This window comes from Semicossyphus pulcher, unplaced genomic scaffold (genome assembly GCF_022749685.1).
Source record: "Semicossyphus pulcher isolate SPU_LCO1_2020_fin unplaced genomic scaffold, fSemPul1.0.p SCAF_26, whole genome shotgun sequence".
Classification (NCBI taxonomy): Eukaryota; Metazoa; Chordata; class Actinopteri; order Labriformes; family Labridae; genus Semicossyphus; species Semicossyphus pulcher.
Genome location: NW_027211700.1, coordinates 5,893,713 through 5,910,479, shown reverse-complemented (window position 1 = coordinate 5,910,479; position 16,767 = coordinate 5,893,713). Strand labels below are relative to the sequence as shown.

Here is a 16,767-nt window from a genome sequence, read left to right as displayed (position 1 = left end):
AACACAGGATTTACTTATCGACGATGTGATCGGAAAACTGTTGCGCTCCGCCATCTAACCCACAATAGACAGAACACACACCTACTTTAAAGCCACCTGCCAGCGCTCTCAGGACGCAGGATCCAGGAGGAGCGAATACGTCTCTCTCTCTATAATTCTTCCTTTCTTAATTAAAAACTATCAATCTCCAACCGTTTCTGAAACATGAATTGCAATCACCACATCAGAGTACACTATCTAGCGCACAACTTTACTCAAAAGTAAATAACTTCATAAACCAAGGCCCCTCTGCTGCCACAAAGGCATTCGCCTTGATCATTTACTTCAGCTCATTGGCAGTAAAATGAGTAATGAACCGCTCTAGTACAGCAAAGAAGATTAAAACGTTATGTTTCTTTATGTATTTTCATATCATTAAGACTTACAGACAGTGGCTTTATCAGAAAGTTAAATGTCTTCTACAGCAGACTAAATTAATTCATGTTACAACAGCCAGGCATTGCCACCTTTTTAGGTGAATTGAGTTTTAGTATGAGGCTATTTCATTTAGACCTTAGCAGTAAGCAGGTATCAGGTTCTCGCCAGGCCACGTGTTTTAGCTTAGCTCACTAACTAGCTAGCTAGCCAGTTAATGAATAAGCCTAGGGCATAGACTGAAGTATGACTGTTTAACTTAGCATAAAACCCCGTGCCTCTTTTGGACTTTTTTTCTTTTCTAACACTGCAACACTTGCTAAACTAGATAACAAAATAAGCAACTGAGTAAACGTAAAATAGACTAGTTGATAATGGAAAAGATAATTATTTTATGACCCAATCGGTTCTTTTATTTGTTCTACTTGATAGTTTTTTTTTGTTTTTTTGTTTTTTTTCTTCCTTTAGAAACATCTGTGAAAAATACCAGGTGCTCACATTTCTTCCCCGCCAAAAAGATTTAATAATGTTTCTTAAAAATGGTTTTGTCTTTGTATACTTAATAATTGCTTAATCTTTTGTGATACAAATAAAGTAAAAAAAAAAAAACCTTGTTGCATCTCCTTATTCTCATCAAATATTGTCACTTCTGGCTCCAAAGATTCCAAATTCAAAATGGCAAACTTATTGACGTAGTTACTTTTTGGTTCACGTCAAATAACTGTTTTTATGAACTCTTGTAGCAGCATTGTTTTTGGACGCAGCAGATGAAGAATCAGGTATTTGCCTCAGGAGTTAATTAAGGCCAAAACAGAACCAGAATCAGCTTTATTGGCCAGGTATGTACACATACAAGGACTCCTGTTTAACTTTGCTCTCTATGTACACTTAAACATTAAATATTATTATTATTACTATTAAGCCTACATTAAACTAGTATCTACAAGCCTACGAAAGACAATAGTGCACATATGAAGACAATTATGCAAATATTAAGGAGAGTAATATATATATAGTAATATATGAATTGGGTCATAAAGACGCCTCCAATTATGTTGATTGTATCTGCTGGTTGTTGACAAAAGCTACTGTACAGCCCCAAATGGCCTAAAATATACTAATTTTCACTGACCCAGAGTCAGGGGTAACACTAACCTCTGAATTTAAGAATTTATATTTACCTGAATCATGCTTAACTCTGTTTTCCAAGCAGTAAGAGATTTGCGTTCAAAGAAACATGTCCTGACGTTCACACATACTTTGCACTCTTTCCATTTTATTGGCTTTTTGTTTTACAAAAACAGGTATGAGAGAATGCATAGACCAAGCCACACTCACAGTGGGCTTATCAATGACAACATGGAAAAAACAAACAAAAACAAAAGGGCATCAGGAAAAGGCAACAATTCATTTAAAAGATAAAAACACTGTTTGCAGCTATTCTTCTAGTTCTAAGTGCATACATACTCTTATGGTCTCGTACACGCAGGACACAACCGAATGACAAGTGATTGTCATTGAAGCAAGCACACACAAAAAACACATACACACACTTAACAATGCAAACATGTTGGTGCAAAAGAATCACCATGGGATGCAAAGAGTAATGCATTGAATGATACAAGTGAGAGATGCAGATAACCGTACGATTAAAAAGGTGAATTTACCCAAATAAATAAAGTCTGTTTCTGTCTATTTGGGTGAAATGACCCTTTAATCAGATAGGTACAATCAACTCACACTACATGCATAGACTGTTTATCTGTCCTGTTTTAAAACCCATGGAGGTGAAGCCAGCAAAATGAGACAAATGTCCAATGATTAGTACATTAATAGTGTGTGTTGATGGTACTGCGTGCGACTTCTACAATGCTGCTACTCTAATGCATCCCTTAAGCTGCTGTAAAACTAAAACAGTTCACATTGAGGATCACTTCAATAATTCCAGTGCAGAAAAGCATCCGAGGCTGTTTGGGGGCAACATATCGATACTTCTTCTGCAAGTACAATGCTGCAAGCAAAGTCGAGCTGCACGTTACACCCAAACTGCCTCTCTCTTTCACAGCATGCTCGCCACACCAGCACTGACCTATTAAGCAGTCAAGTGTTTGTTATCAATGCAAGATAAAACACACTGCATGATGATGGTAACCGCTCATGTTATGATGATCATTTGTGTTAGCATCATGGGCTAAGCTCCGCCCTTTAGGTTTGCAGTTTGTGGTGAAGTTGCACACAATTATCAACAGGTTAGGTTCTTGTGGCGTGTGATTACAGAGGAAGGGTTACCTCTATGGTTACTAAAATAATGACGGGACAGCAGAAGACTTTTTCTTTTTTGTACTGTTTGAAACATGACATGAATGCTAAAAAAACAAATGTGTCCAAAGCAGAGAGCAAATATCTTTTCATTCCAAGACAAAGACATCCAAGAGTACAGGAAACACTGGCAAACAAAAAACCGTTTCATTTTTTTAAACTGTTTGAAATGCAGTTATTTTGTTTTCTCAAACAACAAGGGGAGGGAATCATAAAATAAAAACCGGTCTGCATTTTGTTAATGTGCATCTATGAAGAGCATATTCCTGGCAACTTCCTTCACAAACTGGGTGAACTGTACAAGTTTCCAGAGTAAACTCGAGAGGATTGTCCTCGCCTGTAAAACTAGCCTGGATTCTCCGACTGAGGGAAAAACGAGACGAGTGAGGATGAGGATTTTAGAGAGAGACATTGAAAAGTGCTATAAGAACAACAGCGTTGTTTGAGAAGGGTTACGACTAACAGGCGGATCCCTCTCCTCGGAAGAGGATGCACTACATGTTTGCATGTTGCTGTTACAGGGCAGACAAATGCAGCACAATCACGTTTTGTAGGTATTTTATATATCTATCAATATAACTATCTGTTAAAATTTGTTAATCATATTCACCTTCAATTCACAACATAGGTCAGTGTTATACAGAGTTTTCTCTTGTTTATATACATTCCAGTAGTTAGAACCGTGGGTTATATTCTGGTTTAGTTTGGGGATCGGGTTTAGTGATTACTAGGGACGCACGATACTGGAGTTTTGCTGATATCCGATATGCCGATATTTTCCAACCCTTTTTGCCAATTTCGATACCGTTATTTTAGGCACGTTTTTTTCCACCTAACTGCAGAGAACATTAAGTCTCCCCTGTAGTAGATTTGATATCATGCCTGCTGTTATTGTAGTGGCCAAAAACTACCATACCGCACACATCTTGCTCCCTTCATCACGCTTGACGGTAGAGGCGTTGTACAAAAGGTCACGTGTCTGATCACTCACGTTTCTGAGCGCACCTGAATGCAGCATCCCTCCCGAAACATGGCTGTGAGAGAGACATGACCGGACTTGTTTACTGCACCTGCTACAGGGACGTCAGATGGATTTTATCGTGTGTGCGTCCATGAATATGTAAGTTAGTTTTAAATGTTTATGTTACACTCTGTTAGCGTCGGTTTTGGCCGAGGGTGTATTTTCGGCGTGTTTGATGTTAAGTGGGTAAAATGACGAGAATATAAGCTAACTGTCGTAGCATTACGTCAAGCTTTTTTAGGGAATCATCGAGCATTTAGGCTTAAAGCGATGTTTTATCGGCGGAAAATATCGGCAGAAAAATGACATATCTTTTTCAAGACTATATTTTCAAACCATTATCTGCAGATACTGATAACGTGCCGATAATATCGTGCATCCCTAGTGATGACCTTTCTTCCACACATGGTTAACACAAACACACACGTTCAAGTTGATATTAATATTTGGATAAGTTAGCAGATTTTTAGTGTAAATGCACGTATGTTCCTGCAGTATTGAGGATATCCTGACTAGTATTAGGGGTGCTAAAAACCGCGAGGTGAGTGTGTTTGCGTTCACGATATGTAAAAGGTTCACTAAGGGCACCTGGCTTCACACAGTACCAGTGTACGACTCTACATTTCCACACGCTTTGATGTGACGGGTCACCCAGAGCTCCTCCTCTTCCTGCAGCCAGTGTACATCTCAGTCTCCATCACATTTTCACACAAGGCACGTTCCTCTCTTATCTCCACCCTTTTCCTCCACTTATCCTCTCTGAACAGGCCTCAAGCACCGATTTCTTCTCGCTAACTTGAGAGCCCTCGTCAGATACTTTAAGCTTGTTACTGACTCTGGCATATTTTCATTCTGGTCCTCTGGTAGGATGCAGGGAATACGGCATGATACGAATAAAATACTTTCAAAGCCTAAAGCTGGAGGCGGTCTTATATCCACAAGGTAGTAAGGATTGGAATTATTGTATTTCTCTCTAATTATTAGTCTTGTTAGAGGCAGAATATACTGTAACTCAGGATCTGTCTTCCGTACTCTGAATCGGAGTATCCAGAAGCAGAAACGTGTGTAACCCAAGGGAAAAAAGGATGGAATTAAATTGAAAATAGGGCAACTTTCTGTGCCACTGCTGATCCCCAAACCAATGTGAGGAACGTTTCTTTCCTCCTCCCTGTGCCAGACCCTTTGGTTCTAAAACAAAACTGCCAACTTATTTTTAACAGCCACTCTCGTCACTAAGACAAAGGTCATGGCGCTGTCTCTGTCTTCTTCTGGCGAGCAGGTAGTTGTGCCAGCTGGTGTGCTCTCATTCTTTTCTTTCCGTCTCCGAACAAGGGCAGGGTAACACATACAGTCTCAGTGGGTCGGGTGAGGGGACTTTAACCGTTCAGGAGGTAGACCACCAGCTCGTAGGTGCACATCATGATGGCGGTGTTGGGGATCTGTCGTACCAGGTGGGTGGTGAGGCCGCGGTACAGGGCGCGGTAGCCCTCCTCTTTGGGCACTGTTCTTAGAGTCTGGAAGAAGGAGTTATACTTGGTGCCCTCCTCGCGTAGCCTGGTGCGGATCACCTCTGTAAAGTAGGGAAAAAAAGGAAGAGTTGAAGGAAAGAACAGATAAACAAGTCGATATCTGCTTCATGCTGATCACAAACTCTTACCATGAGGATAAGCGATAGATGTGGCACAAGTCTTGGAGGTGGCAGCAGCGAGCATCATCCCCACAAAGTCAGAGGCATCTCGGGATGTGTCCTCCTCCTCGTCCATGTTCTGCGGTGTCTTGGCCTCCAAGAGGCGCCGTTTGATGTTTTCATAGATCACAAAGTGGATCACAGTCTCAGAGATACCGGCATAGGATGCCGACATACCCCTATAGAAGCCTCGCAGGCCGTCTGTCTGATACACCCGCCGCACACACTCAAATGCACTCATCCTTCGCTCGCCTCGGTTCCTGAGGAAAGGCGGGGAACATAAACATTTCTTAAAATCACAGCTTTGAAGACTTTTTACAACAAAAAAACACAATAACAATGTTGAAGGTAAAGTCATAAAACACTGTATAAAGATAGACATGATGATTACATTGCAACAGAACCTGCAAGTTCTGCTCTGGATCACAGTCTGGATCAATTGTCTGCGTTTGTAGAACAAGTGTGCATGACAAGCTGCTTTTGTAGAAGGGGAAAAAACAAGGGCACACAACAGGAGCATGCCTTGCATGAGTGTTCGTCTTCAATCAATTCGTTGATCTGGTGACCTGATTAAGATGCAGACTTTATGTAAATTAAAAAAAACATCTGTGCTATCGGGTCCCGTTTTTCTCTGCTTGGTTATGTTGCACTTGAACGTTGTCCCTTGGGGCTCACTGAGTGAATCATTGTTTTACTTATTGTGTCTTATACACGATTCTACACTATTTAAAGACGTATTATGCCGTTTAACATTTATACATACGTAATGTTACAATGTTGGATGTCCAAACTAAACGTGGGTGAAGTTTCAAATCTGTCGGTAAAAGTGTGTTGGAGTAATCCCCAGGCTTCTCAGCTCAGTCTGCAGGCTGCTGTGAACGCCGGGTTTCACACAGTTTGTTCTACACGCTGCACTTTGTGACATCACTAAGGCTTTGGAGAGCTGGCCAATCAGAAGAAAGTGGGCTTGTAGGGGCGGGGTTTCACCAGTGTGAGAAGAATGATGAGTTTTTTTAACAGTACATTTTGCTAAGCTACTTCAAAGGTATCACAGAGTGAAAGTATAATAACCCCCCCCCCCCTTAAAGCTTAATATTTAGGCTAATAGAAAAAGACAATGTTGGTAAACATAACTGTAGTAGGGTGAATGTGTTGCTTCAGCCCCTTACTCTCTTTATTCTTTACTCATATTCAGTGGTGCAACAAATTAATGTGCACGGCTGTTTACCACAGGGTCTCATACCAGTATGTAAAGCTGTAAACTCTACAGACGGGGGCTTTTTCAGGCTGAAGTGAATGACGTTTAAACAAACTATTTGTTTCAGCTGTTCTTGGAAAATAAAGGGGAACTTTTAAAATCACAAGAAGAGAGTTGGTGAAATTCCAGTGTATGCAATTACATCACCTCCTCTCTTGTGAACTGAAACTTGTGAAGCTAACACCCTGTTGACATTGCCATGTTTACCTTGCATCCAGCTGTAGACGGGTCTTTATGAGCCATATTGGATTGGTTGCTGTGATGGCTGTAAAACCTGCGGAGGAAACATAAAAATGGGCTTTAAAAACAAAAACTAAAATACTCATCTCAGCCTACGGATCTCAAGTGTCAAGCTGCAGGTGGTTCAATAAACTGTCCACACACACTAACAAACACTAACAATCTAAGTAACAAGTAAGAGTTCTTTAAGCTGCATTCATGTTGGTTACGTTAAACAAAGTTCGTCTAATAAAATATAATGTTAAGTCACAAAAGCAGCTTAGAGAGAGAATGCTATCCCCTCTATAGGCTACCCTATGTGTGCTAGCAGGGGAGTAACTGAATGCCATAAAAATTGAATGTCGTGCAAACAGCTGTAAAATAATAAATAAATAAAAGACCTGCTTCTTATGCAATGACCTAGATGGTAATGGAGTAGAGGACAGGGAGGCAGAGAGAGAAAGAGAAGAACCAGGTGTAAAAAGAAGAAGCAGAGATCTGTGGTGAGTACTCACGCAGACCCAAGTAACTCCTCACAGATGCAGCTAGAGACCCCTGGTGGTGCGGGGGTCTCATGCCCTTTGCGAAAGGTGAGCTACGGTAGAATTAAAGCCTAAAACAGACACAGGCTTGTGTGTAGCAAAATGACCTGCATGAAACCATTGTCCCTCCCGTTGCCCCAGTTTATCCCACAGGATTTAACCCACCATGATGCAACCTCATGTGAAATGAAGACAGCAGAAGCGACTTGTTCGGAGAATACAGCTGAGGGCTCGTTGATGTAAAAAATCTTTTGACAAAAAACAAAATGATTGGCTAAACGTGCTAATCATACATGCAAAAGGAACCAAGTTTTGAGGCTTTGATTGGAGATAATTGCAAATTTTAACCTGACTGGTGCTTGATTTATGCCCTAGACATGTACAGTGGTGGAAAGTAAGTCCTACTATTGTTGGCTATGGCAGAAGCCAGCTCCAGGTATCCTGTATCCCTGCACAGGCGAGATTAACCGCTGCACTGTCAACGCCTCATCACCTGTCAGTTTCGCTCAGTCATGCCTTACACTGCAGAATACGGGGATTGCCAGCGGAGGGAGATGCTGACCTTGACTGGGTCGTTATAAGGTCTGAGTCATGATCTGCTAAAAGTGGCGCTGTGAACCTGTCAGATTCATCCGTATATACATGCAGATACTCAACCTATAGATGCACCTGCCTGAATGACCCACATCTGAACGGTTTTGCATTTCCAACTGGAGCAGAGTAGATAACCTACCCTTGACTTACAAAGTGACAGAGGATAATAAAATCAGCTTTCGAAGCTGGCCTTTTAAATAAGCAGTTTTAGGATTGCAGAGCTGTATGTCTGGGCAAAAGGTGAAAGACACAGGATAAGCTTAGTCTTTGGATTTTGAACTCAGTGGACCTCACAAGAGGGGGGCGTGTACTTTCAAAAGAGACCATTGTCATAACACAAGCCTGATCATATATGTTACGCCGGCGTCCACCCATCCTTTACAGCACTGAAGCAGACAAAGTCTATCTATTGACAAGCATGTTGGAAATGTTCCCAATTAACATAACTATGATCAGCCTGTTACCTCTCATGTTTATAGTTACCTGCCATTCCAGCCGACACCATGTGTACCTGTGTGGAGTCGGGTTCCAACACACCGTTCAGTTTCTCTTTGGCCGTGGAGTAAGCAGCAAAGTAGATTGCTCTGTTGGAAGGAAAAAAAACAAATGTCAGTGTATGTTCCACCAGAATTAGGAAAAAAAGAGTGACAGTTTTTAGTCAAAATAATTGCTCCCAGGCAGCTCTGTGCCCCCAGTAGAGATGTCACATATTAATTATACGACATAAACAAGTAAAACGTTCCCCATGTCAGGTTCAGTCTAATGAGCTTTAAAAATGCATGAAGTGTAAACCTGAGAGCAACACCAACAGTCTCAGCAAATCAGCATAGTTAGACAACAAGGCTATTCAGCATAAAAAGCACCTGCCTTTAATGTTTTCACTAATTAAAAAGGTAATAATGATTGGGTACATGTCGACATACTCGTGTGTTTTTCCTTCCAAAAGCAGCCAGCAGTTGAGCTTTTACCCTCATTTGCCAAATGGGCTTCGTCAGGCTGTTAATGATGCTTGAAGCTCATTAGTGTAATGACGGGACAGTGTTTGTCTGTGCATTCATCTTTAAATCTGCGTCACAGCTCAGGAGGCCGTGTTGCATCAGCCTCACCATTCATTCACGTAAGCTGCTACCAAAACACTCTACACATGCCTAGCACTGGGACCGGCTCGCTGCAGCATTAGCGGCTGCCCACAGCCATTAGCCCTGACTTTCCTCCTATCATTACCTCTGCGGGGCAATAATGATGATGACTGTTATATGTCATTACCTAACTGCGATCAGCAAAAGACCAAATACTGGTTTGCAACCGCTGCTGTTGCCTTGTTTCAGTACAGAAAGTGCTGCCATGAAGATGAATGAGAATACATCCCTTATGCTTCTTTACCTACGTGTAACCTCAAGCAGCCGGGTGCCGGTTACATAAAAGCACTGTTTCATACAGCCACGCCTCCCTGAGAAATGTGTCCATAACTCTCCAAGAAATAATACCGAGCCAATCTGTGTGCACATGAGATATTTAATAATTTGATATTAAACTTGTCTTTTGAATTGATAAGAAAATAATCTTACTTTTTCAAGGTATAAATTTCCCTCCCATCATCACAGCTGTGCCAATAGACTTCTTCACAGCCGACATTCTGACTTGTCATAGCAGAATAAGCACAGGTGCGATGGCTGAGTTCTTTTAAAGCCACTCTGTGTACTTTATACGTAGGCCATGTCTACACGTACACTGGTATTTTTCAAAACTTAGCCTTTTCTCTGCGTGTTGGCCTTTCGTCCACACACAAACGCCGTTTTAGGTTACTGAAAATGGATCTTTTGTAAAACTCCGGTCAGGGTGAAGGCTTTCAGAAAAGCCGGGGTAAACTGCGTTTTGGCTCGTGTCGTTCTCTCCTTTGTGAGGCGACATCCCATCCAGTGATACTTCTAACCTTGCTAACAGGACTTTTTACATGTTAACACATATATGTACAGTTACTTGTCAGCTATATTGATATATCGTCCCTCTTAGTCGATGTGCCACTGCAGCCCGCCAGGTAGTCTTCCGGAAATAGATTTTTTCAGACTTTTGATTGGCTGCGATTTTCTTTGTCTTCTTTGCAACACTGGATTATATCGCAGCCTGTTGTAGTGGCATTCTCATGACAGCATTTCTGTGATGTTTTTGCATCTTTGTTTGGACAGGGATTTTTTTATAACCCTGCTTGTGTGGACGGGTTTTTTTTGGAAGGGAGGGGAAAAACTCTGATTTGAAAAACACCTACGTGTGTACGTGTAGACATGGCCTTAGAGATTTCCTGACAATGTCCATTAACCAAAATGTTTCCAAAATAATTTTGGACAAATAATAGGAGTTGCTAAAACTGAATAATGACATAAAACTATAGCAGGGATAGTTCTATTTATCAATTCAGCTTTGAATTTCTTCGTCCAATATTGGGCAGGAGCACTGTCCTGTAAACAACAAAGTAAAAAGCGAAAAGAGGGCAAACCAAAAAGGTACAAATAGTAAATTTTAACACTCAAGGCTCATCTGCAGTAACATCAAGACCCGACAAGGGGCAGCGACCCCCACTCTCAGAATCCTGGCTCTAAAAACAACTTTATTTACTGATTTGTTGTGGTGAAACTGGATCGTATTTTATGGGTAACCTATTTTGATGCCCTCCTTCTACTGAACTCTTTTTTTAACCTGTTGCTGTTAGCCAGTTAGCTTAGCCAGTGCCTGCACTGCAAGCTCAGAGAACTGGGTGAGCGTTAGCAGTATATGGCCAGCAAAGGAGCTTTGGAGGGCCAAGAGGAGGACGTTTTTAAGCCAGGGGCGGAAGGGACCGAGCTGGGGATGCTTGTTGGGAACAGTGGCGGAGTGAGGAATTCAGCTATAATCAATATCACTGATTACTATATTCCTTTCCTGTGAAAAAGTGGTCTAAGCAACCAGTTCATTAGTTTGGCTACTCAATGGTGTTAGTGAGGTTGGGTGGGGGTTGCACATGAAAAACTGCTGGCACTGCATACCCTACAACAAGGGTTACATACCACATGTCAACACGCTGAGATTCAATAGCTAACATGCATGTTCATACAGTCATGTAGGCCTGTTTACATGATGCTGGCATTCAGCTGGAATCACAGCTGTGACCTGATTCCAACTAAAGCTGACAAAAGCACTGCTAAGGTTAATGAAAGCTGTAGCCAAGACTGACAAGACAAAGCCTCTATTCAACAAGTGTAACAACATGACCTCTCTCTGTTTTATCTGCCTAATCTGTTTTCGGGCGTGTAATGGGGATTAAAGCCTGTTAGGGCTTGCTTGAAGACTTCAAGTATTTAGTTATTCAGTTATTACTGATAAATAATGACATCTCAAGCTATAAAAATAATTATCAGAGATAATTTTTCATTGCTTTAAATTAGCGAAGAACTCTTTTCACTTGAGGACAGTGCCAGAAGCTTTACAGTCGTACTTAAAAGGCGGTACAGATTGCTCAGAGTATGAATGATACAAATATAAGTGACAGCTTACCTGGAAGGTGCCACGCCCACCAAGTTTGGCCCCAAGCCCCTGAATAGAGAACGAGGTCCTTCTTTCTCTAATATCAACCTGAATGTGAAACACACAAACAAAGACAAATACGAGCATTATAATTCTACCACCAAGACCACATGTATGCTTTAGGGCGACACAAAAGGATGGGCATGTCACTAGCCAAATTGTGTTACTTTGGTTTGAATATTTAAATGTTCCTGTTGAGGTTTTGGTCCACTATTAATCCTAAGGAGAACATTTTTGGATCCCTATTGTGTAAGCTCTCATGCACCCAAACAAGGACGCATATACACTCATGCACATCCATGACATGATACAAAATCCAGCCACTGGTTACCCTCTTTTTAACTGTTAATGTACACGTTGCCCTGACCTCTACTCCATAAAACTGTAAAGACAGCATGGCCTTTCTTGTCCTTCCACTTGCAGAGGGAACTTTAGCCTACATTCACAGCCCTAAAGCTGGTAGGATCTAAGAATAGAACATTTGTAAGTGGTCAGTTTTTAGTTGCTTACCCCTTCCAACACTCTTATTATGTGTGGGAGCATCGAGCACTATGGGGTGTAAAGGGCACATGATTTTGAGATGTTCTGCGTTTTTCAGAATTTTACTGGTTTTAACACAACGCTGTACTTTGTGCTTTGAGAAAAATAACAAGCTAAATCTGCTGACACATTCGCTCACAAAGTATGAAATCTAGTGACGATGTCACAAAATGAAAAGACCTGAAATTGCCAGAGGGCCTTTTAGCATTTGGCTGCAGCACTGTCTGGATTCAACAGCGGTCTTAAATGTGCCATGATTGATTTACTAAGGATTAAACAGCCAACCTACAGAACAAAGCTTCCACTGCCACAGTGACTGGCACTTCATTTAAATGTCACTTAGTTCAGTAAAGCTGACAAGTGGCATGGTGCCATTAAACATACTTTCCCAGAGAATCTGAGCAGCCAGGACATGATCTCTTTAGAAGAGACCAGACCATTGTATTCCTTATGGAGCAGATCTTATTTCCTTCAACATCAAGACTGGCGATCTACCCAAATCACAGAGGTGGCGCTTGACTTAGTAGACATGAAATAGGACAAGGCTGTGAAACTTAAGGAATCTAAAATCTATAAAAACCTCACAAGATACAAAAGTAATAATAGTTGGATTTGTCATCAAATTTCCTGCTTGGCTACTGATGTGTGCGCTGTGTATCGTTTTCAGAAGGTTGAGGATTTGTGTTTCAGGGAATGCTTGGCCTTGCCCAGGGGGACACCAGCCAGACCAAACAAGAACGGCAACAACATGGGGCCTGCTGAGGAATGACTCTGGGAGAGAAGGGGGAAAAAGGAACTGTGAGCTACATCTCTGAAAAGATCCACTCGCTTTTGCAGAAACTCATCATAGTAGTGTTACTACACGAGTGTTTACCGAGGTGAAGGTTTTGGCAATTTTGTGTAGACCTATACAAAATATATTCTGTATCTAAGAAGCGATTAACCAACTTCAAGTTTTACGGTTCAGACTTTAATGTGTACTTGAGGCAACCAACGAGTGACATAAGCAGATCATTACGTGTTTTTGTTGGAATTTCGTTTAGTGCAGAGCGCTGCCTCTCCTCTGCGTCTCTCTTTTTTGCTCTCTGTGTTGGTATTGGTCCGAGGGCGAGGCTGAGATCTTCTACCGCACACACTGTACCACACCACCAACCCGTGTGTTGGTGATTTCCCAATCACAACCGATGTTTCAGTCATACTGTGCTCATTACACTAATAGCAAATTGTTATAAAAAATAACAGTTCATCTTACAATTTAGCAACATGTTGTTGACTTCTGGCTGAATCTATAGCCCCCTACTCAAACCAGGCCTTCTTCACACTTCCAGAGATACGTGCTAAGTAGTGAATCCAGATCCGCAGTAACAGCGAGGATGATTGAGTGATACTGACAGGTTTCCATGTTCCGCACTCTTTATATCTTTATCTAGATTTTGGATATCTTTCCAGTAAGATCTTACTGACGTTATATAGTGACGTTAATGATGCAACTTTTGCTTTAGAAAAAAGAAGTTGAATCTACTTCTTCTTTCTATATCACAGAAAAGTATCTATTCAGTGCTGGCCTGATGAGGAAATCAATAGGAGTAGAAGAACCCATAAAATCTTTCCGAAACCTGTCCCTAGATGTAGGACATGTAGATTTGAAAGTGATTAAAGGCGAGTACTCACTTGAGGCAGTGCAGGGGGCCTGGTGGGGACACGCGGGCCACACTGGCGCCATTGACAGTGCTGAGTTGAACCTCAGACACATAGAGGGTGATGGAAGATGACTGCAGACGGGTCTTCACTACTTCCAGTGGACAAGTCAATATGGCTCCAACTGTGCCCCCACATCTGGCAGAAAGACACAGATGATAGGGACAATGGTGACAAAGCAAAAATGATCCAGTACCAAACTCAGTATCTTTTCTTCAATCTCAGTAACAGTCCCGATGGTTGTGGGTGTGCAAATTGTTCATTTTCTTGCATAAACAAATTAGTCAATGGCGTGTTGTGGGAATTCTAGCGATCCCTGGCATGTAGACAAGAAATAGCACAGTGTGGGAACAGAGAGACGGTCAGGAATGCTTTGTGTTTCTTGGGGAATAACAGCAAGCTTCTGTTCAGTATCACACAACGTTCCAACCTAACAGGTTATATGTACCTTCATATTACGATGAACCAAATAAGATTCATACAGCTGCTTTTTTTTTTTCCCAATTGCATGTGTATCTTTTTTATGGCCTACCATTAAAACAAATCAAACTACATTTGATAACTGTGAATTATAAAACATATCATGAACGTTTTCACATATAAAAAATCCATGAAACTATGAGCCAAGATCTTAAGCATTCATTCACACGCTGTGCAAACAATGTTTTACACCCAGGACATCAGTTTAATACCAGATCAGGTTTTTCAGGACGGTAACCTACAAATACAAGACTGATGAGATAGAAGACAAAAACACCTACATGGACAATATAAATAAACTGAACCTGACTGAACTGTGTTTGCAGGCAGGGCCAGACTACAGAATATCAAAACAAAGCCGACTGTGGTTATCTTTGGTATGGGTTAATTTTCAATCAGCACCAAAGCAAAAATAGAGAGTCCTGTCAACATGGTTTTTGGCAAAGGTGGGCTGATCAGTCTCGGGGCGGCTACTGTGCAAAGCACAGAAAAACAAAACATTGGCGTAGGAAGACGACCTAAACCCATTACTAATTTTGCTTGATTCTTCATCAAAGGGCATTCTTATTCATCCCTCTAATGGGGTCTGTCAAAATCCAGGGATGAAATGTCATCAATTTTCCTAAAGCTACATGCACAGTCTAGCAAGAATTATTGCATCACAACCTTTCTTTAATTATTTCTATAAAGTTACCCATTTCTCACCCAGCTTAGGCAGACCAGTATGACAGAAAAAGAACAGACTGTACTCTACTCTAGGGCAATATATCGTCGTCCCGACTGGTGTGATACAATTATTGTATCGCTGGCACCAAATAGATAGTTTAATGTTTTAAAAATCAGTGCTATAAACAGATCTCCCTGCTCAATTTGTGTCAAAATCTGTGAACCCAATTGCAGTGAACAATACTTTAATTCTGCACTTCACCTTTTTAGAAGCATTTTGTATTCCTCAGTTAATCAGATATTGATGTATTACTATATGATTGTCTTGCAATATATCAATTATCGCAGAATGACTGTGTTGTGATATTATCTTGAGTTACCCTGCCATTCTCAGTTTCCCACCCCTCCTCTACAGTGACAGTTTTGAGGATGCATCAGCCACATCCAGGCAAAAATATTTGTGTGTGGTTTTTAAACACTATTTTCTGAGTGACCTTTCTAGCAGTCTGTCAAAGTCTATTTTGTTCATCAATCAATCAAATTGTATTTGTATAGCGCCAAATGACAAGCAAAGTTATCTCAAGACACTTTACAAAAAGAGCAGGTCTAGACCGTACTCTTTGTATAATTATTTACAGAGGGACCCAACATGAATCACCATGAGCAGCACTTTGCAACATTTGGCACAGTGGCGAGGAAAACTTATTTTAACAGGCAGAAACCTCGAGCAGATAAACGGATGACCGGAAAAGTAGGTTCACTTTTAACACCTGCGTCTTCTTGCAACACAGACTGCAAACAGATGTTGCTAATGTTAAGCTTTTAAATTGCGTATTAAATGCCACAACTGCTACAGAGAAAAATACAGATCGCGCTTATGCAAGCCAGCCATTTCATTCATAATACATTGAAATGTCATTGTAACTTATGACATTGAGCGCAGCTCCTACGGGTACATGTCTACAGCCAAAATTAGTGAGCTGACATCTGTCACACTGATGCTATCACGGATCCCTTGATGTTCAACCAAATCCCTACTTTAAAAACACACCAATACAAACGACACATGAACGTTACTGGCTAGCAAAAAACAGTTAGCCCTGAGCGTGCAGCTAGCTAGCTCAGCTCTTGCACGTAGCTAGGTGACATGAGAAATATACTCACCCTCCAGCAAACAGATGAACTATGGTATCTCTTTGACTCATTATGTATCATATTCGGGAACCGTCCACGGGGCACAGACACGGGGACAAAGGGGGAGGACGTGAAGAAAAAGAGGGGAAGACCCCAACCAAGCAAGCCAACGATACTCAGTACGCCTGTGTTGTGGTGGAGGTCAGCTGCGTGGAAAAACGAGGGTATGTAGCTCACTTAGCTAGCTTACGTTAGCTTCTAGAGCTAACGACTTTCCGTTGGTAAAGGTCGACGTCAGAGCGACAGGTTTGCGTCTCCTTTAGAGCCGGGATAATGCTTCACCATATTGTGCTTGTATGTCTTTAATATTGGTGAGTAAATCCAGTCTTGCAGTAATATCAGCAACAGTGGACAGTGATCGGCCCCATTCACGTTGACGTGCTTCTCTTCAGTGAGAGCCTTGGGGGTCAGGTCTCAATGTTTATCGTCGAATGGCAAGCCGCAAAACAGAGGCGCTGATTGGCTTATGTGTCCTTTAAACCCGCCCCGTCACTACTCGTTCACGTGATAACACTTTTATTTTGAAGGGCAGAGATCATCTCCCACTGTGCGGCAGGACAGAGGGCAGACTATAGTT

The 16,767-nt window shown here is 41.5% G+C and overlaps 1 protein-coding gene across 1 annotated transcript; it reads right to left on the bottom strand.

The window, feature by feature from the left end:
- Nucleotides 1-1,681: 1,681 nt before the first annotated feature.
- Nucleotides 1,682-16,563, bottom strand: LOC138604731 (solute carrier family 25 member 36-A). The gene is made up of 7 exons (XM_069676712.1): nt 16,161-16,563; nt 13,824-13,988; nt 11,583-11,660; nt 8,538-8,638; nt 6,907-6,973; nt 5,412-5,701; nt 1,682-5,324 (listed from the first exon to the last, which is right to left on the bottom strand). The coding sequence occupies exons 1-7, from the start codon at nt 16,199-16,201 to the stop codon at nt 5,131-5,133; spliced, it is 936 nt and encodes a 311-aa protein (XP_069532813.1). The 5' UTR covers nt 16,202-16,563; the 3' UTR covers nt 1,682-5,130.
- Between the last annotated feature and the right edge of the window lie 204 nt (nt 16,564-16,767).